The 25,596-nt window shown below is 38.5% G+C and overlaps 1 protein-coding gene across 6 annotated transcripts; it reads left to right on the forward strand.

Annotated features, from left to right (window-relative positions):
• Positions 1–835: 835 nt before the first annotated feature.
• On the forward strand, positions 836–25,098 carry LOC149005753 (plasma membrane, autoregulation-binding site, misato segment II, myosin-like, tubulin/FtsZ protein). 6 transcript variants are annotated; one of them, XM_089168209.1, is made up of 11 exons: positions 837–989; positions 1,123–1,313; positions 2,268–2,415; positions 3,306–3,407; positions 9,421–9,466; positions 15,156–15,231; positions 17,444–17,813; positions 20,099–20,348; positions 20,781–21,017; positions 21,100–21,219; positions 24,435–25,098. In XM_089168209.1, exons 3-11 carry the CDS (start codon positions 2,344–2,346, stop codon positions 24,878–24,880), a joined length of 1,719 nt encoding a protein of 572 aa, XP_089024335.1. In that variant the 5' UTR covers positions 837–989; positions 1,123–1,313; positions 2,268–2,343; the 3' UTR covers positions 24,881–25,098. The 6 variants fall into 6 exon arrangements, with proteins under 6 accessions (XP_089024337.1, XP_089024335.1, XP_089024333.1 ...); XM_089168211.1 differs by having other exon boundaries at positions 836–1,308; positions 2,338–2,415; XM_089168207.1 differs by having other exon boundaries at positions 837–1,313.
• Positions 25,099–25,596: the final 498 nt, after the last annotated feature.

The raw sequence follows: 25,596 nt of genomic DNA on the forward strand, positions 1-25,596 counted from the left end.
TTGATTCGTTTAAGGCCTCTTGGTTACATGAATCTAGAGATTTGAAATATCTGGATTCATGAATACGAGATTTATATCCGTTTGATTGTGAAAATCCCTATATTCATGAAATCTAGAGATTCATCTTTTGACACTAAAAACGTAAATTTATAGATATATGAAAATGAGGTGAACCCCTACTATAAAAGCGCTAAGCATTTGTGCATTCACAAAAATCATAGATGAATCCACATATTTCATTGCATGGATTCAAATTAACCAAACAGTTAATTTTATAAATTATGACTCCATAGATTTGAAATCTCTAGATATTTGAAATTTCCAGACTCATGTAGAGTATGCTTTATAATTTTTTTCTGTTTTCTCACATCACGTGAATAAGCAATATAAAAATCGAGTGTGGATCATCTCCCCTGACAGGGAACGGCGTTAGAATCACAAATTATGTGGGGTTCATAAGTAAAAATAATAAAATATATTTTTTAAAAAACCTATCACTCTTACCTTGTGAACTCCCTTAATTCGTGGTCAACAGCGGTTGTGGGAGGCAATCCAGACTCATAAAAATCAGGTTACCGTAAATCCCAATAGTATTCAACCTTATTTCCTAGGGTTTTGTTTGTCCTTTTTCTTTTAAATTCGATCATTAGGGCGGGTTGGAAAAAAATCGTCCGCTATGCACATCTCTCTGCTGTGCATAGCAGTGCGGCACCACAGTTTGACACATGTTAAATTCTTAATTAATGGCTCAGATTAAAAAACTAAGTTTTAAATGAAAAATACCCACATTCATGACCGTTTTAGGCTTTTAGCCAACCCACCCGTTTCTGAAAAACAGGAAAACCTTATCATCGTTTGCCATTTCAACTCCATCTTCTTCTTCTGGCAATACTTTCTGCTCAAAATCAGAGGCCACGATGTGAAGCTGAACTGAATCAAAGATTAAAAATCTGGGGTTTTATTGTGATACCAAGGATTAGAGTTCAATTGTAAACATTAAAAAAAACCCCATCTCTACTACCACTTGTCAAACCAGAACCTGAATGTACCAAGATGTATTTCAATTCAGAAAACGTTCTCTTCATTACTATACTAATCAATTCCCTGCTGCATGAATTTCAGGCCTCGGTGATTCCAGCACCACCTTGATTATACCCCTATTCCAGAGGTTTGGGGCTTGAATCTAAGGATTGAATCGCCAATAAATAACCAGCGATTTCAGCAATTTTTTTCAAGTGCACAGAATTACCGGAGGAAAAATTTTCAGAGGAAGGAGGAGAAAACCTGGATTCACAACTCTCAGTAGCAGTAAGGTAATCACTCTTTTCATTAAAATTATTATATAGGGTTAGACAGAAGGAAGTTCGTATCTTACCTGGAAAATAAAACCATCGTCAGTCTCCGATTTGGATTGGGAAACCACGAATTGCAAACGGGGAAAAAGGCAGTGAGACGGAAGAAGATAGAGTTGAAATGGCAAACGATGAGAAATTTTCCGGTCAGTTTTCCCTGTTTTTCAGAAACGGGTGGGTCGGCTAAAACGGGTCATGAATGTGGGTATTTTTCATTTAAAACTCAACTTTTTAATCTGAGCCATTAATTAAGAATTTAACACGTGTCAAACTGTGGTGTCGCACTGCCGTGCACAACAGAGAGATGTGCACAGCAGACGATTTTTTCCCGGGCGGGTTGGGCTTATAAAAGCTCTGGAAGGATATAATTTTAAATCGCACGTGTTCATTACGTTTTTACCCTGAGAGGCTTCGAGTCTGCGACGGGAGTTTCTTCGGCGATTACGTCGGTATTCCGAGGAATAAAGATAGGAATTTTTTTTCTTTCTTTCATGTCATCTCTGTTCTATAATCTTCTGCAACCCCATCAGCGTTGCCTACACAACCATCTCCATCAACGAAGGCATCATACTTTGCAGTCCATTGAGCACCTTATTTTGCGGGAAAATTTCAAAATACTCCAAGCAACCTACTTTTACCAGAGTCCAACTCTCTTCTCTCTTACATTCCTAAAACCTCTGATACTTAGGTTCGATTTCCCTCCAAGTCAATCATACAAATTCCTGAAAAAGAAAAACCCTCAAACTGATTCGTTATTTAAAGTAAATTTTAAAGGAGAACTCGTTCTCTGACTTCTATCTTAAAGTTTTGGTTAGTTTTCAAGTAAAGTTATTTGCTTTTTAGATTTTTTTTCAGCGATAACTCAGTTGTGTGGTTCTGTTGTCTTACTAGAGTCAAATTGGTTGGTGGTTGCAGGAAGCTTGTGTTTTGGTTCTTTAGTTTCTCTCTCAGCTCAACTTACCATATTTAGAGAAACCCTTTGCAGTGAGTTATGAAAGAAGTCTTGACTGTCCAACTTGGGGGTTTCGCCAACTTCATTGGATCTCACTTTTGGAACTTCCAGGTGAAATATCAGCACATGCTTTCTTCAAATTTTGCTTTCTGATCCTTCCGTGAGTTCAAAAAAGGCTTGACTTGGAAAAGTTACACGGTGCCCATTTACTAATAAGCTACTTGTATCTTGAATCCTGGATCATCAGTTTCATAAGTTTTGAAGAAATATAGAAAATTTATAACTAACAAAGCATTCACAAGTTCGCAGTAGTAAAACATGAAAGCAATGTGACAATATCCTTCATATGTTCTAAACACAAAAACCGTCCTTAGTTGTGAACTTCTATCTTATTGCTGAAATTATATGTTGTGTCTACAATGCTGTTAGGTTGTGTAGCTTATATGCCGTGTTTTCTGCTTTTAAAAGGAATCATTCTTCATGCATGGCTGCATTATAAATTCATTTATTGGATAATTAGATCCTTTCAGTTTTTTATTTGTCTTCTTATAGTTAACAAAACTTGCTCCATCAATGATTGATGTAGATTGATCGCTGTAAATAGGGGTTCTGTAGTTCCTTCATCCATGATGGGAAACCAACCACTGAATATTATAGAAAATGGCTTTCCGTACAGTTTTTAGTTTATCTTAATGTCCAAAGATAAGCATTTGGAAGATATTATTATATTAGAGGCATCCCTTTATTCTTCATTAGTGCTTAGGGCTCGCACATTATTATTTCGGGATTGAATTACTTCTGTTTTGGTGTATAATGTATCTAGGGTTACGAATTAGCTAATCAAGTTTTATTACATTTGCAGTTTACTTTTGTTCTGGTCTTTCTGAGTCTACGTCTGCATACTTGATCCTTATTATGTAATGGTTGTTGTTTTTTACATTTCATTTTAATTGTTAGTTTCATGTTTGTTCGAAAAATTTACCACCAGTTGCATTTTGAAGGATGAGTTGCTTGGGTTAGCTGGGGATCCCAGTGCAGATCCAGTCTATCAGAATAAATCTTTGGATATGGATGTGTTCTATCGCGCTGGCGAAACACAACAGGTAAATATTGACAGCAAGCTCCATTATAACGAATTATTGTGCCGTGTTGTGTATTAATATTTTGTAACTCATTTAATTCTTTGGATGCTGGGGGTTTTTTTGTGTGTTGTATTTGTTAAATTGGAAAGCATTAGTCCTCCTCCCCCTACACCCCCCCCATCCCAAAAAAAAAGACCCAGTACATTTTTCTAGATCAATCACAACTGCTCAAGTGATGGCCAACCGACAAGAGGGTTGTAAAGATAGTTGTGAAGGTGGCAAGATGACCATGCCGTTGGAGAGAGTCCAAAAGGAGACAAGACTCTGAAAAGGCAGCAAGGCGCCCTAGGAGCTTGGACTCCTTGATAACTATGTCACAGACTTCAGGTCCAACAATGATAAATACCCCAACTGCTTCTTAGATTTGCAAGATTTCAGAACAATAAAAATAAAAAAAAAAAAGAAAAGAAAGAAGAAGAAGAAGATAGGGTCATCTCTTAGACTCAGCTCTCTCAACCATGGTCTCTCACTACCGTCTCACAGAACAAAGGTTTTTATTTGTTTAGTTATTTAATTTTAATGTTAGAACGCATTAACGGGAAAAAGAATCAAAGGGAGAAAAATCCAAAATCTACGGGGATTGTGGTGGTAGTTTCCTCCCTTTTTATGTTTTATTTATTATTTACTATCCAGAATATAACACACACATTCTTTTTCTCTCTCTCTCTTGTTATTCTCTATTTATATGAGTTAGATTGAAGGCCTCCACACAACTCAAAGCCTCCTTGGCTGAATATTTTCTCTCTTTCTGTTATTCTTCTTTTGTTTCTCTGGTTTTCTTTCTATAATTTGCATCTAATTAATTCATGGACAAGGTTTCATCTGTTTACAAACTTGGGTAAAATACTGATGTAACGTTGGATTGAAGGGGATCAACTAGGGGCCAGTTAATTAGGATCTTGTATGAACCTGACAACCAGCCAAGTCGAGTAGGTTGTGACTGGTATGTGATGGGGGAGTCTGAAGGTGAAAGTTTGGGGTCTGCGGATGAGGTGTGCATGCTGGATTTGAATTTCTAGGAAATCAGGGTTTGGCTTATGGGTTTTGGATGAGGGGGATACTAGGACTTTAGGAGAGACAATGGAAAGCTGGGGAAGGGGCTTGGGTAGAGTTTTTAACTGTGGGAAAGGGTTATTCAGTCAAAAAATGGGCTGAAGATGGTTGGAATTTGAGATCTATGAATTGAGTGTACCTACTGAAAACTGTAACGTGATATTCTAGGTTTCAGCCAGTAAGATGGTAACCAAATTTTTGTTAGGAAGGCATGGGAGTTGGGGACTATGTGATCAAAATATGGTGAGGTTTTAATATTTGGACACAAAGTAATTGCAGAATTAGAATGAATGTATTGAGAAAATTAATGGTTGGATAGGGGCAGCAAGGGGGAGTGAAAGCTAAGGTTGTAGAGAGGAGGGTGTGGTCCAAGGATGAAGATGATCTGATGGTTGGTTGGATTGGACTGGATGGGATTCTTCTGAACAAAATAACACGTTGTATTTGTGTTCTTCTAGAAGAGGAGGAGAGAGAATTGTAGAAATTCAAATTTAACTCTCTATGGTTGCAGTCCTTGAGTTGAGCCTGAAACTTGAATTAGAACTGCTTTGATGGAAGTCTTCAATTGGTTAAAGAGGTAACTATTATTAGAATTTCCTGGGCTTCTTGTTGAGGAGTTGACTGGATATTACACACCAATCACCCCACAAGTTAGACTTAGATCTTCTTATACACTCCAATCCCATGGGTTTTCTTGGAAAATACTTATTATTAGAATGTACAAAATTCAGATTATTAATGCCGTTGCAGCCTATGTGTTTGTTGTTCTCAGAGATAACATGCTTCAACAGTGGTAAGGTGTCTCCAGGTGCTCAAGTGAAAGTGATCTAACCCCAAAGAATGGGGTCAATAGCCAGGATTTAGTAAAGGAATTCAGCAGGCATTTAGGGTTTCTAAACCCTTTGAGTGGTGTATCCTGGGGTTTTAGGGCCTTTAAGGTTGAAAGCAGAGGTATATAGGGTTCGGCCAATGGTTTATAGGGTTAGGGAATCCAGGGCAGTATGGAATTAGGGTTTAGTATAGGGTTTGGTTGGTCTGGAAGGCTTGAAATTGGGAGGGAAGATCACTAGGGTTGGGTGACGAGGTTCCTTAAGTTTGGGATAAATCTAATGGTTAGATTGACATAGATCTAACATTGAATTTTAGGTTTCTACTCCAAAAAATTCAAGAAAATTCGAGAAAAATAAATAAAGGATGATATGAGAGTTAGAGTTTAAGGGAAGAAAAGGAGGGGGGGGGTGAAGTATCCAAAATGTGATGGGATTTGGTGGAGGGGATTGGGAGTTATTGAAATTTAGGGTTTGGTTAGGAAGAAGAGATGCTGCAGGGGTGGGGAAAGGAGATGAAGATGGGTGTGATGGTAAGGGAAGAAGAGAGGGGCTGAGGATGTTTAGTTATTAGATTGGGAGGCTGTGGATTGAACGAAAGAGAAACAATCAACCAAGCTGCAGCAGGCCCTTCCTACGCTAGAAACTCCCAGGGACCCTGTCCTACTCTCAATCTCCTTCAATTAAATTTTTATTCACCATAAACTGATTTGTTGACATGTGTTGGGCTGTATTTATGGCCTACATTGAAGGACTCATACTTGGACTCCACTTTTAAAGCAGAACAAATAAGGAGTTCTAAAATAATTGGGACTCCTACTCCAATTAGCGTTCTTCCTCTTCTTAACCTAGAACAATTAAACTTACACAGTAAGGGTAGGAAGAGACTCCTAGTGAAAATTGGACAACAATTGAAGTATTCCCATTATGAAAAGAACTCCTAACTAGGCTAGGACTTTTACTTAACAAAGAAAATAAAAATAGGAATAGGCTCCCAATAAAGTTCTACTGCTAACAAGACCAACTTGTGCTGGACTAGGGCTGTTGAAATGACCAAAATGTCCTTGTTGATGAAAAATATTCCAGGCTGCTAGGCAGCAACCCTGGGTCTTCTTTTCGTCCTCCGTCCTCTCTTGGGTGGCCCCAGAATTTCACATCAGAAAGGGTCTTTAGCGAAGTCAACCTGAGATTCCTCTTGATTTTGGGTTTAGATTGCTTGGGTTCTGTCCACCATCATCACAGCTCATCACAAGGCTTTTCTTCCAAGTATCTGGTAAGCTAGAGATCTCCCATCTCCTTCCATCTCACCTTTTTTTATTTGTTTGTTGATTGTTGATTTTTTGGGTTCCTGTAGACACCAAAATTCCCAAGTAATATCTACCCTCATGTGACTGTTGGAATTGACTCATACTTGGAGGAGCCTTCTCCAATATTAGATTTACAGTCTCCCCAAGTTACAGGCTTGCGGTTTCATTCAAGTCCTCTAGATCCATTATCCATAGAAGCCCAACTACGATAAAAACTCCTACCAACTTCAGGAATTGCAAGCCAGCCATCAGATTTTGCTAATTTCAGACCATACTCTCTTTAGGATTTGCATACCAATCCTGTAAAGTTGTATTTAAACTCAACCACTAGATATACCAAAAGTAATCCTGTACAATTGGTTCTTTTTTAAAGATCTTGGAAGAAATGGTCCTTGTTCAATTGACGCTACATAGTGGAAAGACAAATCCAAAACCTTCACTTGATGATTTTTAATTTAATATTTTTGAGAAATTTATTTATTTTTTCAATATAGACTTAATATTGAACATGTCCTAAAATTTCAGATCAAAATACTTTATAGAACTCCAGATACAATTTTTACGAAAACGGAGTTTCTGATGTGATTCCAATCCATTAATCTGCTTTGTGGTATTTTATCATTCTATCAGACAAGGTCAGAAGGATCTCAATTCAGTGAAGACCTTCATCTATCAGTCTTCTACACGCACATAAAATTTCAAATCTAAATTCCATGTGAATTTGGAGACATACTCGTTTTCTCATGATTCCATAGGATCAGTCCACTCTTGGCAACAGGTTAAACCATAACCTAATAAGCAAGGTACGAAACTTCGCCAAAACTTTAGGTTTCGCTTAGCAAAACCACCGAAACCCCAAATTTCACTGAAATTTTGCCAAAATTTGGGAATGTTTATGTGGAATTTTGCCCCCTAGTTTCAGGTGGTATTTGAGGTCATTTTGGGCTGGATTTTTGTGTTTTAGCCTAATTTGAGGCCAATAAATACACTGTGAGTGTTATTTTTGCCAAAACCTAACCTAAGTAGTGTTCTTGATTGAGACATGCCCCGTTGTATGTGGGCGAAACTGAAAGTCTAGGACATGAATTTTAACTAATGTAAATATGAATATTATGCAAGACAACACTAAGATTTTCATTAAAGTGCAACAACACATACAACAAGTAGAATTCGATATACAAGTATGTGTCGGGTTGGATCCATCACCTAGGTCATGGAGGAGTATTATGTGTGAGGTTGGATCCATCCTCTGGGTTATGGAGGAGTACTCTAAATACCGGACGTAAGCATGCCATGACATGGTACGGATAAAGTTATCCATATAGTTTGTCATTGGCATAACTAGTTGTGTTGGTCCTAATGGATATCCAAAGATGGAGTCACAAATGATACACTTGATCCATCTCCATACTTATTCAGACATGCTACTACAATCAGCAAATAAACCACCATATGTTCCACCATATTTATATTCATAGCCATAAGCCCTATATGGTACAACACTTTGGAATTTTCAAAATTTCACTTGAATTTTCTATAGTTCAGCAAAATTTCTGAAATCTCACCAAAATTTCAGCAAAATTACCAAAATTTCACCTAAATCTGAGACTTTTCGTTTTCGATCCATGTCTCATGTTGCTAGGTAGTGACACAGTGAAATTTCTCCCAGTCTCGGCGATATTTCGCCGACATTTCTGACCATGCTAATAAGGATATGGTATGCTGTCATTGTTGATTTAAAAGAATGATAGAATATGAAAAGGACAGTAATTCATCCCATAATTATTCTTATGATGGTATTGGGTCAACCTAAGACCATTCTGTAATCCCTTTGATTTTTCATCAAGGTTATTGGTGGTTCACGTTCAACCATCTTTCCAAGAGATTAGCAAGCAATCATCAATTAGGGATTACCCAATTTGACAAAAAGAACCCACAAACCATCTCTAGTTTTATATGTTATGAAATAACAAAATCTAAAGAAAAGAATCATGTACTTATTAGGTCGGGCAGCGACTTTTCTCGATTGCAGGCTCTCTCCTCTTGGGTTTCCTTCCCTTTTTTCTTTGTGTGAGGGAGCTGCTGCCCCTCCCTTTAATTTCTCTCTTGATTTTTTTCCTTCCAAAACCTTCTTGAACTTGATGTCTCTCTCTGCTCTAGGACTTCCTCTTTCTATCTCCTCTTGGATTCCCCCGTTCCTCTGTCGCTTGATTCTTCTTAACTTTATTTTCTTTTCTCTTCCTTTTTCTGATACGTATTTATGCAGTCTTTTATTTCCTATTTCTATAAGTCTTCCAGGATATAGGTTTTGTAATCTCTTACGTGGTTTTTAAGTCCTGGATTCTTTGGGATGGTTGCACTTGATCTCCCTCAAGTTAAATCCTAAATCCAATCGCTGAGTTATGAATTAATACCCAAATTATAAATTAATTAATTGAAACATTTTGGAGTATTTCATTCTGGATCAGCCTTATTTTGCTCTGGCAAGGAAAAGCTGAAAACCTAAGGATGATTCAAATTTACGTTCTCCCTTAGTCTGATAAACTTTTAGTGGTTTGATTTAAGTATGCACCTTTGCTTTGGATTGGACCAACGAGATGCTTTGTTCATGGTCAAGAGGGAGTGCGATATTGTTCTCTGAAATATGTTTTCAAATAATTTTACCCAGCTTTTTACCATCTCTAGTATCTCCTTCTGATTGAACTTGTATGCTTATCATCCATATACCTCTTTTCTTTCGTCCTAGTAATGAAGTATGGTGCGGTATGCTTACTAATGCATGTGCAGGGACTTCCTACCTATACTCCTCGTTTGGTCTCAATTGATTTTCAAGGTACCTATTTACTATCTTATTGAAGTTATTAACTGATTTGGTTCCTTGCTTTATATTCTGACCAATAATATATATTCATATTCTTGTTGAAGCCTATGCTACTTCCTTGATGATAGGATCTTCATGTTCTCTAAAACTTCTAGTTATTGGTTCATGTTGATTGCCTTTAATTTCGTAATTATACCATAAATTTCTTTTCTTTAGCAAGCCCTGATGCCTTGGCTCTGGTGACAGAACAGTTTTGTCCTTTTGGCACAGACAATTTCCTCTTTTTTTTTTTTTTAATTTAAATTATTCAGTAGTGCATACCCTTAAAGAACTGCATGCACCCACGCCAATTGGTATTTACATGGATGAGTTACCAAGGTGGATCACTGGATCCATCCAACGAGGGTTTAGCACTTTGAGTTTAGTTTCTTCAATAATTAAGCAATAAGTGAATGGAATCTGCAGGGAAGGAAAGTTCCTTCTTGATGCTTTAATCTTAGAGACTTTAGTACAATAAGCAGAGAAAAAATGAGTGTGGACCTTGGTGCAACATTAGCGTTGCTCCTTTTAGGACATAGGGTTGCAAGTTAGAGTTTAGAAACAGGCTCTCACTGAAGTGTTTCTAAAGCTGCATACACTGTGAAGTACGACCCTCCCTACTCCCCAGACTAGTAGTGACGAGAGCCTCAAGCAGTGGGTAGCTCTTTATAGGCAGAGAAAGTATCCTGAAGCAACAAAACAGTGACAATGATCCATAACAACAATAACATCGGCAGAGCAATCTCCAATATTGGCTCCATTTATTTTTCTTGATCAACCTTTCTGGATGATGAGATCCAGTAGACTCTGTAATTCCAAGCTTGGGTGAGATTGAGGAGTTCCCATTTGATGTCTTTTGGTATGTAAGAAAAATGCCCTAATTTAAAATTAAATTTTCAAACTTGGTCCTCCCCAAACCTGAAGTCATTCTCTCTACCATCTATCCCCCAACGAAAAAAAAGAAAAGAAAAGAAAACTAACTTCTTCTCTCTGGATCTCACTTGCATTCTCTTTGCTCATCTCTCCCTGTTGGAATTTGAAGAAATTATTGTTCGGAAGGTATATTTCATTCATGCCCTAGTGGGGCATTTGTTGTTACAAACTTACAATTTGAGTAAATCCCACTTTGACTAGGAAAAGAAATAGAAAAACAAGTTGAGAAACTAATCTTGGACTTATTTGGAAACTAATCTGATACCAATAGGAAACCAATATAGAAAATATAAGATAATAAAATATAATTAAAGTAGGGGATTTAAAAGGGAATTCTATTCCAAGTAGGAAACTTTAGTCATACTTCCAACACCCCCCCCCGAGTTGAGGTATCATACGTGCACAACTTGGTCAAAATAGGATGAAACATCTATCCAGGTAAATATCTGCAACTTGATCTTCTTGCTTCAAAAATTAATGACCACTTTCTAATTTTTCTTTGATAAAATGTGTGTCAATTTCACTTGTTCCTTTATCTTCTCTACTGCAACCTTAGGTCTCCAAGAAAGAATGTCCAAGGAAAAAGGTAAAAAAAACAACAAAAAGGGGGGGGGGGGGGGGAAGGGGGGGAAAAAAGGAAGCCAAAAAAAAAAGGAGGGGGGAGCAGTCGAAGCCCAAATCTACAACAAGGTTAGATCTCCAAAGTGGAAGATTGTCAAGGTAAGGGGCAAATCTCTAAGGGTAGCAGAGATCAGGTTTTGTGCAGGTAAAAAATGTCAGATCTGCAGCAATGTTAGATCTCCAAAGTGAAAGATGGCCAAGGTAAGGGGCAAATTTTCAAAGGTAACAAAGATCAAGTTTTGCACAAGTCTAAAGAATGGCATTCCAACAAGAAGAAAATTGATTGAATCTAACCTAAACAAAATGGAAGCACAATAGAACAAATCTAGGAAAAAAGAACAAAATCTGAGAGGTTCATGTGAACCCTAGTTCATCTTCTTTATTGAACTAGGGTCCAATTCTTCAAACTAGAAATTTAAGTGACTCTCAAAACAACATTCCTGAGAAGGCTCTGATACTAAGTTGGAATTTGAAAAAATTATTGCTCAGAAGGTATATTTCATTCATAGGTCCCAATGGACTATTTATAGTTACAATCTAAGTAAATCCCACTTTGACTAGGAAAAAAATACAAAAACAAGTAGATAAACTAATCTTAGATTTATTAGGAAACTAATCTAATACCAAATGGGAAACCAATATAGAAAATATAAGATAATAAAATATAATTAAAATAGGGGATTTGAAGGGGAATTCTATTCCAACTAGGAAACCTTAGTCATACTTCCAAGACGCCCCCATATCATCCACTCCCTCCTTTATCTTCCTCTACCGTTTCTCTTTTCTCTCTTCCCAACACCTTTTCTACAAAACTTCCCTGAAATGATATATGGTTGCAAAACTTAGAAATACTTGAACCGGGTAGATTCTCTGTCTGTCTCTCTCTGCCTCTCCGAATTGTAATGATATGTGAGGTGCTAAATTCAGATATGCCTAAGGAAATTTTAGCTGGTTTGAATTACTGGGAACTAACTCAGTTTGAGAAGAAAATTAGTTGCAACAGCTGTGATTGATTTTCTCAAAGGTTGAAAAGTTCATATCTGCTGTGTAGATCCAATAACGCTTATATCTTGTAAACCCTGCTAAGGCAACAGACTAAAGTACCTCCAATTGTGATTCTTAGTGATGGTAAAACTGCAGAACAGACTATTTGGGGAGGGGGGGGGGCTATTTAACCGAAATTGGTCTGACAAAAATTAGCATGGATTAGGACCAACAAGAGGTAGTGGAAAATCCGTTGTTTCGGCTCCTTGTTTCAAAAGAATCTGATGTAACATCAGCTTGATGCCATGTTTTATTATAAGTATTTTTTGACAAATAAATAGTCTAGTACCAGATCCCCAAAAATGGGAGGGGGAAAAGAAGAAAGAGAGAGAGAGAGAGAGGAAAAAAAAGGTTGTTGGTGTGGGGGAGAAGCACAACTAAAGAAGGCTAGCCTAAAAGCAGAGAACAGAAGCACTTGAACCCCAGGAAACAACAATAAGCCTGCTCCTTGGGTATTGTCAAATCGTCTATGTGAAATTAAAAGAAGTTTGGAGTTAATCGGAAAGAAGTTGGCTTCCCAAATCATGTTGATAGAGCTGGATTTGGGAGTCCTCCTGAAATTAGGCTTCATCCAAATATGAGAGACAGCAGCAACAAACTCAAGTTTGTCAGCAGTCTCCCAGATTGAGTCACTTAAAAAAAGCCTCCTTATTCATAACCATTCCCTGTAGCAGGGAGGGGTTGCCTACCACAAGACCAAATGTAGGTAAGGCAATTTTTCCAAATAGAGAGGGCTAAGAGGCTGCAAAAAACAGACTATTCCAGTGAAGGACACAAGAACAGGAGATATGGATGTGACGGTGAACAAAAAGGATTGGGTGGGCTGACCAATCTTGAGGGATTTGTGTTATGGCATCAAATGTGGCCTTTAATCCAGAGGATGGAGTTCTAGGGGACAAGAGTGTATTCATGTCTGGTGAGTAGTGAGGTCCCAAGCATATGAGGTGCTAAAGAAGCCCGAGAGGGTGAGAAGCCAAATAACTTTGTCCACAAGGGAGGGATTAGTCATTAGAGGGAAGGGGGATGGGGTGGGAAGCTCAAATCTGAGTGCGACAGGGGACTTTTTTGTTTTTTGTGTGTGTGGATTGAGGATACCAGAGTAGGCCTGGTAGGGCTGCTGAAGATTATAGAGAATAAGATGGTTCTGGGGATCCAACTAGGAGATGGAAGAGCCATCAGCAATCAAGGAGCAAGCCAGAGCTAAAGAGTGAAGGAAGATTTTGCACCAAACCCCAAAGGGGTCTGTGAATTGGGGATAGTCCAAATTAAGTCATGCTTAAAAAGGTAGGGGTAGACCACCAAAGATGTGGAGTTTTACTAGGAGGAAATCGTCCAGATAAGGTTGAAGGGTACCTGGATGCTCTATTTGGTATTGCCCTATGTTCTTTTTTTGACTTTTAACCATACATGCAACCAGATTTGAAGCCTGCTACTTGTGACATGCATGGCTGTCTTGAGTTGTTCTAAACTTCCAATGTGTGTAACTAGCCTTCACTTTAGTAAGAGCTTCTTACATCAGAAGGCCATATTCTCAGAATGTGGGGCTACTTCCTCAGCTACTCTCCCCATTCATTTCTTTTTAAACTTCTCTATGTTGTACGCCTTTATGAGAAAAGTATTCACTTCACAGAATTGGGAGGTTAATGACTCTAATGGTCATATTGGTTGGTGGGTAACAGAGGTGACGGCCAATCTAGATGATTCCCCAGACGCATGGCCACATCTCCTTTCTGTTCCATGTGACAACTAAATGTACTTGACTGAAGATACATCATGGATGTGCTTATCTAGGAAACCTTTTCCTTTTCTTCCTATACGTGTCCAATTTGTTGGATACATTTTGAGATACTGACATATTTTCTTTTCATTTTATTTTTGAGGTGGGTGGGGGGAGGGGGTGCAGTGGTGGTTAAAGCTTGATACTCGGAGAAAATTTTGACATAGCTTGTCCAAAAAAACCATATCATCTGGGAGGTTGAAATGATCGATTTTAAGTCAGCATGGTTGGGCCTTAACAGTAAGGACCTGTTGAATCTAGATCCTTGTAGCAAGAGAGGGGAAAAAATGTAATCAAGAAGGTGCAAGAGCTTCCATCGATAGATATACTAATGGTGGGAGGGAATAATTGTGGATCAAATTCAGAATTTATGGATGAGATTGAGGAAGGGCTTGTGTGACCACCACCTCCTTGAAACTAGTATAAGCAAGGTTGTCAAGGCGGCAAGGTGCCCAAAGCGATTGGGTCTCTGCCTAGGTGATTAGGCAACAAAGCGGCCTAGGAGGCAATAAGGCGACCAAAGTGGTTGGGTCAAAAATTTTCAATACAACTACTTTTAAACTACTTTTTAATACAACTATTTTCTATAATAAGCTAAACAAACATTCAATAGTCACATTCATCCAAAAAAGAAAGCATTCAAGAATCATAATTATGAAAAATTATCAAAAAAAGAACACAAATATAAGTTCATCTCATCAAGCATCATAACAATGATTATGTACTAACAGGCCAACACGATAAATTAATATACCTCACTATTCCGGCTTCCAAGTCATTGTCCGGTTAATGATTCATTGATTCTTGATGTTAAGAATGACTCATGGTTCACATTCTGTTGTTGACGGGCACGGGGGTTCTTTGCAATTTGGGCCTCGATGACTAAGCTATTATAATTGTTATATGGTTTTTTAAAATAAATTTTGATTTAAAAAAAAAAAGTTAAGAACAAAATATTATGTACAAAATGGCAAAAAAAGGCTGGTTTAGCATCTCGGCGGCAATAAGGCTCACAAAGCGACACTTAGGCAAAAAAGTGAAAAAAAAAACAGTGCGTCAATGAAGCGTTCAAAACAAGGCGGTTGAAAAACCGCTTTGCCGCCTAGGCGGACGCTTTGACAACACTGCATTTAAAAAAAAAAATTCATATGTCAACTTCTTGGGTCAAAATCTTGGTTTTGACCGAAATTTTTTCCTTGCTTTGAAATTAGATTGTCAACTTCTATGGGTTTCTGTTATAATATTGATGGATATTGCTATTGATATATTACCGTCTTCTACTTGCAGGATCTCTTGGTTCCTTGATTTCATGTGGTTCATTGTATAATGAAGTCCCATCTGATTCACCATCAGTTGTCACGTGGTGAGTCTTTTTTCTATTGAATGTTTTCTTTTGTGCTGGAACAGTCCACACTCGTAATTCTTTGTAGATTGACAGTATTCTCCATGTGGAATAATGGGAGTCTACTCCTTGCAATATTTTTGTGTTCCCTTTCTCTTGTGATGTTTTTACCTTCAATGCAAGGCTATAAATGTAGCCCAACACATACAATCAAAGCAGTTTTGATGATTAATAAAATATTGTTTGAAGGAGATATCAATTTGAGTGTGGGTGCCAAGGGAGGAAGCTTACTGCAGCCTAGTTGTGGCCTCTTGTTCATGCAAATTGTCTTCTTTATGTTTTGCATCAAGTAAGCAAAGCATTCGCACCCTTCCCCCTATCTTTTGTCCAATTGCATGTAGCCTAAAATCCTCTCCCCATCCTTGTGGCAACCTATCTTTCTCCCCAAACCCTATCTCCCATACCTTCTAATCCCTTCCCCAAGTCCCACCCCATCTTTGGGATAATCCCCCCCCCCTCCTCAGCATTCAATCCACTTCGCTTACCCTAGTTGCCCATCAAAACCTTAAAATCTAAGCTCCTTCTCCCTTCCCGGATCCCTACCCCATCGTGCCTCTCCACTTCCTCACCTTTTCTCTCTTGCGGTACCACATCTTCTTCCCCAAAACTCTAGTCCCCTTAGTTCCCCGTCCATTCTTTCAATTCCCTCTATTTTTAGGACCACAACCCTATTCCTTTCCTTAACACTCAATCTAAACCCTAGCCCTAGTTCACCCCTAGAAAACCCTAGATCTAGAGACCCTAGATTTTCCCTAAACCCTAGACTCGAGATTTGAATCACAATTTGAAAATAATTTGATTCAGATTTACCTTTTCTTCAGCCCTAGGCCTACCATTCCCAGCTGCACCTATCCAACCCTTCCCTAGTCCCTACAAGTCCTGAAACCCTAAACAGCCCCTGCTTCCCCAACCACAGGGTTCTGAGAAACCCTAATTTGACTGCTGGTTTCATATAATTGATCTTTGTTACTGGCCTCAATTTGGGGTTCACATCTGTCCTGTTTCTAACTGAACTTTAATTATTTAAAATTTCCGCTAGCTTCTTTCTTTCCAGCCAAAATCCCTAAAATTAAATTCTTCCCTAAAGAGTCATTAGCTAACTCAAATTCTGCTCAAGCATTCTTCCCAGCCTAGACTCATCTTTTAAATAACTAGCATTCTCCTCATGGGCCCCATCCACGTTAGGAAGACAGCTTGTATTTGCCGTGAGATAAGAATCCTGAGATAAGAATCCTTTCCTTCTTGAAAATCCTCTCCATCTCCTCCTTCTGTCAAATCCTTCCCTTCAGTCCTTTGTTGATCTAGTTTCTTTAGTAGTCATCATCCCTGCTGAGATACTTTCTTTTAAAAAGCTATCATTATCCTTATTGGCCCCATCCCCGTTAATAATTCAGCCTGCATTTGCTGCTTCTTATTAGTCAGCGATTCTTCTCCATCTCCCCCTCCCGCCAAGACCTCCTCTTGAGGCAATCTACAAGTGAGTAAAATCTAGACTTCTTCATTCATCCCCTCCTTATTGTTGGGTTCTCCATCGCCAATAATTAAATTTGAATTTCTAGGCTGGTCAACCCACACTTTAAAATTTCAAACCTCCTCAATAATCTCCCTGTCCTCCATCAACTCCTCTGCCATTCCCCATTCTTGCAAGGTACTTTCCCTTTTCCTGTGCTGTATACTTCCTTCTATTGGACAAAGTCAAACCTGAGTGTGATTTTGCCACATAACCTCCAACGACTCATGCTGCCTTTCCCCTTTTTCCTCCATTGATTTGTAGGTACAATTGGTATCATTCCAGCGACCATTACTCTGGCCAGGTTCCTCAGCTGCTCCTCTCCCTTTACTTAGACACTTTGTAGTGAAATGCACAAACACCTTGCCCAGAGTACAAAGAGGTCTCATTCATATTGAATCCATTGATAAAACAAAACCCAGTCTTAGCCAAAAACTGGAATTAATATCGGCAGCTTCTTTTCAGTACAAGATGTTTTGCAGTTGGTTTGTTTGTTTGGATTTTTTTTCCTCCTGTCTTTGTGAGGTTGACTTTTGAACCCCAGTATACTTCTCAGTTGTGTCATCCTGTGGTTCCCTGTTTCCCAACATCATTAGGACCAAAATTGTCTCTGTTTGGTCTAGTAAGGATATGCATTTAATAATCTCTATTCTCTTCATGCAGGACTGGCAGTGTCTCCATGCGTGTCTCTGAACCACACAAGAAGAATCTGTTTTTGCAACGCTTGTGTGAGGAAGAGCGAGAGTCACCAAGTTTATTAGGAAATAATATCAAGCAAAAAAATGATGAACATCAAAGTGAAATGCAGGACAATGACATTGTTGAGTGTCTGGAGAGCAGTGTAAAATTTTGGACAGACTACTCGAAAGTGCACTATCACCCCCGAAGTATATATGAATTAAATGGACTATGGATGGATGTTCAAGAATTTGACAATTATGGAATTGGCAGAAATGTCTTTTCTGAGGGTTTTAGGGGAGATGAAATGAATGAGCGGTTGCGGTTCTTTATGGAAGAGTGTGACCACATTCAGGTACTATTATTTGTAACTCTGTTAATACATCTGTGCCTAGTGGTAAACTGTAAACATGTTGGAAGAGCATTGGCTAATGTTATATAATTATAATGTGTGTCAGCATAATGCTGATTAATTAGAGGATCTTCTGGGTACTGGGTTTTCTTTTAGACACAAGAAAAGAGACTTCTTGCAGTGGAGTGATGAAGATGGGAAGAAACAGAGACCACAAGGATAAGGGGAAGTAGAGGGTAGAACTTCAGTATTAACTTAAATCAAATTAACTTTCCGTTCCAAAATTAATGTAGGATTACACCATATTTATATAGAGAAAATAAACTGACTGGTAGGACTTCTAAACCAATAAATTACTACCCCTTCAACAAACAACAAAAACTACTAATCAACAGTGATGTATGATATATTCTTAATTATAAGAATTTTTTCTAGCCTAAATTAATTTTGCTTTGGGTTCATAAATAATATAGAAACTGCCGGGGCAAAAAGATTGAGAGATATACATGGGAAGGGAGAAAAGGGAAGGGGGGGGGGTTGGTGATCTAGGCTCAAGCTGGCCCAGGGAGGATAAAGGACAAGGATTAATCAACAATGTGCCTATTCCTTCGGGTCTCAGTGAGAGGTCTGCGGGGGAGAAGATGCAATTTGGAGCAAACATCCTTATAGATGGTTTGCCAAACCTGATTAGTAGATTGAGGGAGGACCATCTATGAAGGTCGCTCTCAATCCATATATGAGAAATAGAAGCATTAAATATGAGCTTGCTGATGATGTCATCAATTGAGGAACCCTTGGAATTGGAGCTCATCCAGCAGCACCTGCAGGCAAAGGGAAGTGGTCTCCAACACTGAGGCTGGATGGAAACAAGGTCAAGGGACCAAATAAAGAGGAAGAAGTGATAGGAGAAGAAGAGTTGGGGGGTGTCCCACCCAAGGGACAGAGGCTGCAGGAGGAGTGGACAGGAATATGGTGGTGGATTGGACGTTTGGGTGCAGGCAGGATGGTAAAGCCTCCAGGTAGAAGGATTGGCAGGGCATATTGCCTTTAAACCAGACAAGGTTGGCATAGACTAACTTATTTAACAACATATACGACCTACACAATTTAATCTGTATACTTGAAACTTGTATACAGAAATATGGGCTTATGAAAAAGGTTCATTACATCAATAACCTAAATAAGAAGCCCAAAGTGATGCAGTAGCATTGAAATGGTTGGCCCGACATAATCTACTGTGGAAGCTCAAGCCAAGACAGAACAGACAGAACCTGACAAGCCCAACTTTTTTGACAAGGGGCTTGGTAGGATATTTAGGAAATACTTCTATTTTAGGATAACATATTAGCCTAAAGTGAGAGACCTAGTTTTTTTCCATCAGTAATGAGCTTGTCTCCAAAGGGATCCGACAACAGCATAGGGTGCTGTACCCTGCAAACCGAAACGTGTAGAAGCAGAGTTGGTTCAAAGGAGACCCTCAATAATATTTTTTGAAAACTGAAAAGAAAAGAGAGCTTAGGGTAAGGAATAGAGAGACCTTAGCACTGCAGCTCTGATACGATGTTAATAAACAGAGAATATGGGGAGGATGAAGAAGAAGAGAATATGAGAGAAACCTCAAGTTAATTTTGAGGGACTCAAGGCCAAGCTTTTTTTTTTTTTTTTGGGTGGAACTTACAGCAGACCTAGAGTAATAGTAGGAACCTGGAAGAGAAAAACAGAAGAATACGGAGTCCAAAAGTGACCCAATAACCTATCCATTATTCCTCTGAGATACATCACCTTTTGCCCTACTGTGATGTATTCATCAGAATTTAATTAGATTCATTAGACTAACTAGTAAATCTCATATTCCTACCTACTGCCAATATTATTAGGCTCACTAAAGTAGCCTATGTCAAGGAGAAACCATTGGCCCAAAGGCCCAAAACAGATGTAAGCAACCATTGTCTATTTTCACCACTATTATCCCTCTGGGAGAGCTTACATGATAGAGGAATATCACAAGTGATTTTGAATCAGTCTTAGACAATTAAATTGGGGCAATAGGAGAAATCCAAAAATATATTGGTTTTACAGCAGACAAACTTTTGGGACAGTGAAAAATATCAAACTAGACTGTCTTTGATATTTCGGTATGAATCATGCTGTGTTTGATATTTCGCTATAATTTGGTATGAATCACTATCTGTCCATAGGATAATTTTAATCCTTGCTGCTAAGTCAATCAACATGGTTTGACATTGTCTTATGTCTCACCTCTTGTTAAACTCATGCTGCTTCTGCAGGGTATCCAATTCATTGTTGATGACTCAGGAGGCTTTTCCAGTGTAGCTTCAGATTTCTTAGAGAACATTGCTGATGAATACACAAGAACTCCAGTTTTGCTTTATGCTGCACGAGGTCCTGCTGCTTATTTGAACAGTATAAATCGAAAGCAGTCCATCTCTAGGGCTCTTCACGATGCAGTCTCATTTTCAAGACTCTCATCATTCTGCAAATTGATTGTACCAATTGGATTACCTTCCCTTAGTCAAAGTTAGTACTCGTGTACATAAATTACTTCTTATATGGGTTAGTGTTTTTTTTTTTCAGTGCTATATCTTCTCTACAAGCTTATGAGCTTTTGGCTTACATTTTTCAGAAAGTTTAAGCTTCTTAATTAGATGCACAAACACAAAAGAGAAGAGGATGGAAACCAGAGTTTTGATTGACTTTTTGTTTACTATTTTAACTTTATTAAATCCCCTATATACTAAAGGTAGCAATTTGGTAGACATTGGATGCTTCTAGTTCGATAACCACAATAAAACTGCTCCTAGATGGTCAGACAAATTTTAATGCTTTGATAAGGAATTGCATTTTTATTCTAATTTTGTTTTTGTATTTTGAGTGTATTTTTTGTTTATCTTATGCGTATTGATGTGAAGGTATGTTTTGTGTATTGATCTTACGTGTATTCATATGAAGGTACTGTGTCTAACTTCCTCCACATAGAAGACTCAAAGCCTTACCATTGCGGTGCGGTTTATGCTGCTGCCCTGCACTGCATGAGTCTCCCATTCCGGATGCAGCAGTTTGGACCCAATGAATTTTCAGATGTCTCTGGTGCTGTGGATGTTAATGAGGTGGTACAAATGTTATCTGGTCATAGGGATAATATGGTGGCTATTCTGGATGCTGCAATGCCAGCTCCTTCTTTGACTGGTATTTTTAGCACCGTTGTTCACTTGCCTAAGCTCTTTTCACTTGGGAATTTCTTAACAAATCCTCCCCAACTTGCATATAGGTGAACAAAAGAAGCAATCTTTGCAAGAGAGTTTGTGTCCCTTGACACCAGAGGTTGGTGAGGATGTGGAAGATATGCATGCAGTAGAGCACCTGACCATTCATGGAGCCCTCAAAGCAGGTAAATCTGTGGTACTTGCTTATGCATTGTTATGCTTGCATACATTTGCTTGACTTTTTCTTGACCTACTCTTCCGCACCATGCTCCAAATGATAGTTGCCATGGACTGCTGTTCCTTGCTCGTACTGATTGAATGAAACATAGGGAAGCTTCTATGATGCAAGTTTTTCTTTCCATGGTTTGCATGTGGTACATTTTTGTGACCCCCAATCACATGCATGTGTTCTTCTGCACTTGGTGAATTGAGTCATCAAGAATTATGTGATTGGTAACTCCAGGTCTTCAGGTTTGGGATGTTTTTTCTTTCATTAGGGACCTTGCTGGAACCCAGGGTGAAAACCATGAGATCATGTGCTCTTAAGGATAATGACGGAGAGAAAACATAGAATTAACTGATTTGAATCTCAAGGGTTTCATATTCAAGAAAACATCTAACTTCCATTATCCATCACCAAAGTCCACGGCAAGAGTTAAGCTGAAAGAAAAATCATTGCTATTAGCATAGGTGCATCTGAGGGCAAAGTTGACGCTTGCATTTGTTTCATTGGTCTTGTTTTTGACAAAGATAACACTGGTTTAGTCCTATGCTTTCTGATGCTATACCGTGTTCCCCTCCCCTATCCCTGGGTCAATCCCTTTGGTGCCCCATCTGTGGACCCTCCCCCTCTTGCTTCCCATCTGGGACCTGGGACCCTCCCCCTCCTGCTCCCCATCTGGGACACCCCCCCCCCCCCCCCTGGGGGGCTCCCCTCCAGCCTCCTATTGTCCTCCATCTTCCCCTTCATCCTTACCACCAGCATGGAACTAGCTTCCCTCCTTTTCCTAAGAAATGACCTTACCCAGCTTATTCCATGCCTCATATGCAATATATTTTGCCCCTTGACTATGAAAATTGGAAGTCGTGCAATATGCTCTGGCATTTCAGGCAGTAATAGTCCTGAGTAGCATGTGGTTGGGCCCTTGCTACAATCTGGTGTTCCTCGTTAGTATGTTGTGGTTGGATGGGGCTTTTCCACCTTTTGTGGGCCCCTGTTTTAATGCCTAGGGCCATGAGATTATTTGTGTATGCTTTTCCTGTCCTCTCCCCTTTCCCTTTTTTCTTATTATTTTTTCTGCCTGCTATTGGATTATTTATTCATCCTGGAAAAAAGGCCCAATTCTACCAAGAAACCACAATATCAAAGACGTGATGGGAGAGAAGGGGAGCTTCTAGAGAGGAGAATTCAATACTTGGCAGCTCTCCCATAGACTTTTATTTATGTTAAGATAGAGTTACAAAAGAGAATTCCTAATCCTAGTAGAAATCAGAATAAGAAATTAGAAACAGTCCTAATTACCCTATGTACATCCCAATTATCAACTACAAATGGAATCTCGATTAGAATATTCCATTTTCTAGTCATGTCCATACTTAACAAAATGGCATAATTAGTACTACCAGTACTGGTTCGGAATAGCTTTAACAAGAAATAGAATCATGGAGTGCTTAAAATATCAGTAAGCTGATTACTAAGGGAAATGAACAGATTAGAAACCAATTTCTTTTCAAATTCCTTTCTCCAAAGTGACAATCAACTTCAATGCACTTGATCCTCTCATGAAACACTGGATTGCTGACAATGTTAAGTGGTAGCTTGATTATTACTGAATATTTTTCATAGGTTTCAGTTGGAAATCCCACTTATTGAAGTAGTGACCTTGACAACTCAGCCATGGCATGAATCTAAATCCTAGTTGGATTGACAACTCTAACATGGGTTTAGATTCGGATTAAGTCAGCCTGTAGGTGATTATACTCCAACTAGGATTTAGGTTCGTCATGAGTGTATACAGTATTGTATGTGTATAATCATCCATGGATACAAGCATTTGACAAGAGGGAGGATGATAGGACCTATGAGACATAGGGTCTAAGACATACATACTTTATGATAAACTAATTTCCTTCTTACTCCATAATACTTAGAACCCAATGAATGCTTGAGAAAGCCTGGATCTTTCATTTGAAAATGTTGATAAGAGATTGGACTTGGCTTTGGTAGTAGTGGACAAATTATTGCCTAATATATAATATCATCCACATAAACAATCAAAACAATAACTGTGAGCTCTGGAAGCAAACAAGACTGAGAATCCTCAATGAGTAAATATGGGGCTGAATTGATCAAATTGTGCTATTGGAAATTGTTACAACCCATAGTTTCCATATGAAGTTTGCACACTTTTTTGAATCCTCTCTCTGAGCAACATACCTTGGAGCTTGTTCCATATAAACCTTCTCTTGAAGATCATCATAGAGGAATGCATTTTCTCTAGGGTTAAAAGAGCCCAAACCTCAACAGAAATCAGAGCTAGGGTTTAAAACACACAATCAAGTGGTCAAATTGACCTTAAGGATTAAAAAGTACTGCAGAGAAGGGCATAAACTTCCCAAAAAAAAATCTTAGTCTGTAGCGTTGACTGGAAGAAATAATCCTTGAGTTCTTACCCTAAATAGGGTACCACGTGTGTGTGTGGTTAGATTATCCTTCATTTGGTATATTTTTAAAGAAAACCACTTTTTGGATTTAAGAATTACAATGGAGATGATGGCCTTCCAGGATGAACTGCAATCTAGATCTTCTAAGTGGGATAACAGCATCCATCTTTACTCCATGTGGATAGAAGAGTAGCAGTGGCCAGTCAGAACCCTAGTTTATCATTAATTTTAAGAAGGGTTCAGTTTGAAGCATTATGCAACATAGGTAAGGCTGCATAGGAAATTTACCCCCCAGGACTCTTGCTTGTACTGAAGCCTTCACCGTCAGGTTCACCCTTTTTATTATGCGGCATGGGGTGCTGCAAGCCTCTAGCAAAAGCATTGTAAAATCTTTATAACAGGATCAAGAATCATTCACAAGTAATGATAAAATTTCTGATACTACGGAACTGAATTTAACATTCAAGAAACCAGAATATTGAAGAAGAGAGTAGGGATCGGGTTTAATGCCTATAAGTTCCACAAAATTTATAGCAAGAGTTGCAAACAGAGTCATAATCCTACTAGAATCAAATTCATAACATAGAAACAATCCTAATTGTCTCAGTTGCATCATATATATTAGCTAGGAATGGAATGTGGATGAGATAATCCCTATTCTAATTAGATCCATTATTACTAAATTTAAGAATTAACACCAATGATTTCATCAATCTGACGTCTGTTGTGGTTGCAGGAGCTAATCGGGCCACGATTTCTGAAGTACAAGATTCATTCTATGGTGCTTATCAAAATTCACTGACGGCACCAAGGTTCTCACATCTTTCAGTAGCTCACTGTCCTCTCCCAATACCACTGCCATTTCCTTCAATCTTTGGGAGCCGTGTAGGGCAACATGGGGAGCTTCTTGGAAGGCCAGTACGTGAATCTAGAAGGGGATCACTTGATGTTCATTCTATCCCTATGGCAGCAAGATTACGTTCTAGCACTGCTATCTTGCCATACATTGAAAAACGATTGGTCAATCTTCGGAGGTATGGAATTGATAGGGGAACTGCAGGGTCGGAGTTACTTCGTAGTTGGGGTTTTGGTAAGGATGACCTAGAGGACATGGGAGAAGGATACTCTAAGATGATTATGGCATTGGATCCGCATCCTTCATTATCCTCTGATTCAGAATGATATTTCAGTCAGTTTGTCTCCATAATTTTGTATTTTAACTTTCTTATTTATCTTCTGGATACTCTTCTACATGTACCTTGTAACATAGCATGTTTGGTATTTCAATGAGAAGAAATGTATCTTAAACAGAAATTTTGATCTGAGGAACTTGCACTGCGTGACTGTCACATTGGTGAAACTAAAAACCTTGGTTTTCCTGCCAAGATAATTCAAGATGCCCAAACTTATATTTTAGAATATTTTATAAATTAAAGATTTTAATTATAGGTTGGATGTGTGCCACGAATCTGATAATATGTGCTAGAATTTTTTATTATTATTATTATTTTTTTTGTGTTCTTTGCGACGCAACAGGATTGATCCGCGTCGTATGTAATGTGGCACATGGGAATTGGTCGGTTGATTAAGAGATACACTAAGATTTCCAATGCAAAAATAGTTATATGTACGGCTAATAAATCAATTTGTACATGGACTACTACTAGTAGCCAATGAAATAAAATAATTTAATTTTTGGATTTTTTGGCTTGTCAGAAAATTCTACTTTATTCATAAATATACTTTTTGGATAATATCCTTTCATTTCATTCACTACCGTGCATGTTATTAGATCACCCAATCCATGCTTGGTGTCGATTACTAAGTGCGTGATGACTTTTTTTGTGAAAATTGTTTTTTAAATATTTTTTTATCAAAAAACGGTTGTCTGAGCACTA

This window comes from Hakea prostrata, chromosome 9 (assembly GCF_041222555.1).
Source record: "Hakea prostrata isolate BN-2017 chromosome 9, UWA_Hpros_2, whole genome shotgun sequence".
NCBI classification, from domain to species: domain Eukaryota; kingdom Viridiplantae; phylum Streptophyta; class Magnoliopsida; order Proteales; family Proteaceae; genus Hakea; species Hakea prostrata.

Bases quoted from the DNA above. Each gene is read 5' to 3' on its own strand.
- LOC149005753 (XM_089168211.1), top strand. From the start codon at position 2,344: ATGAAAGAAGTCTTGACTGTCCAACTTGGGGGTTTCGCCAACTTCATT. The intron at 3,408-9,420 runs GTAAATATTGAC...ATGCATGTGCAG, and splicing joins GCGCTGGCGAAACACAACAG to GGACTTCCTACCTATACTCC. The intron at 9,467-15,155 runs GTACCTATTTAC...TTCTACTTGCAG, and splicing joins GGTCTCAATTGATTTTCAAG to GATCTCTTGGTTCCTTGATT.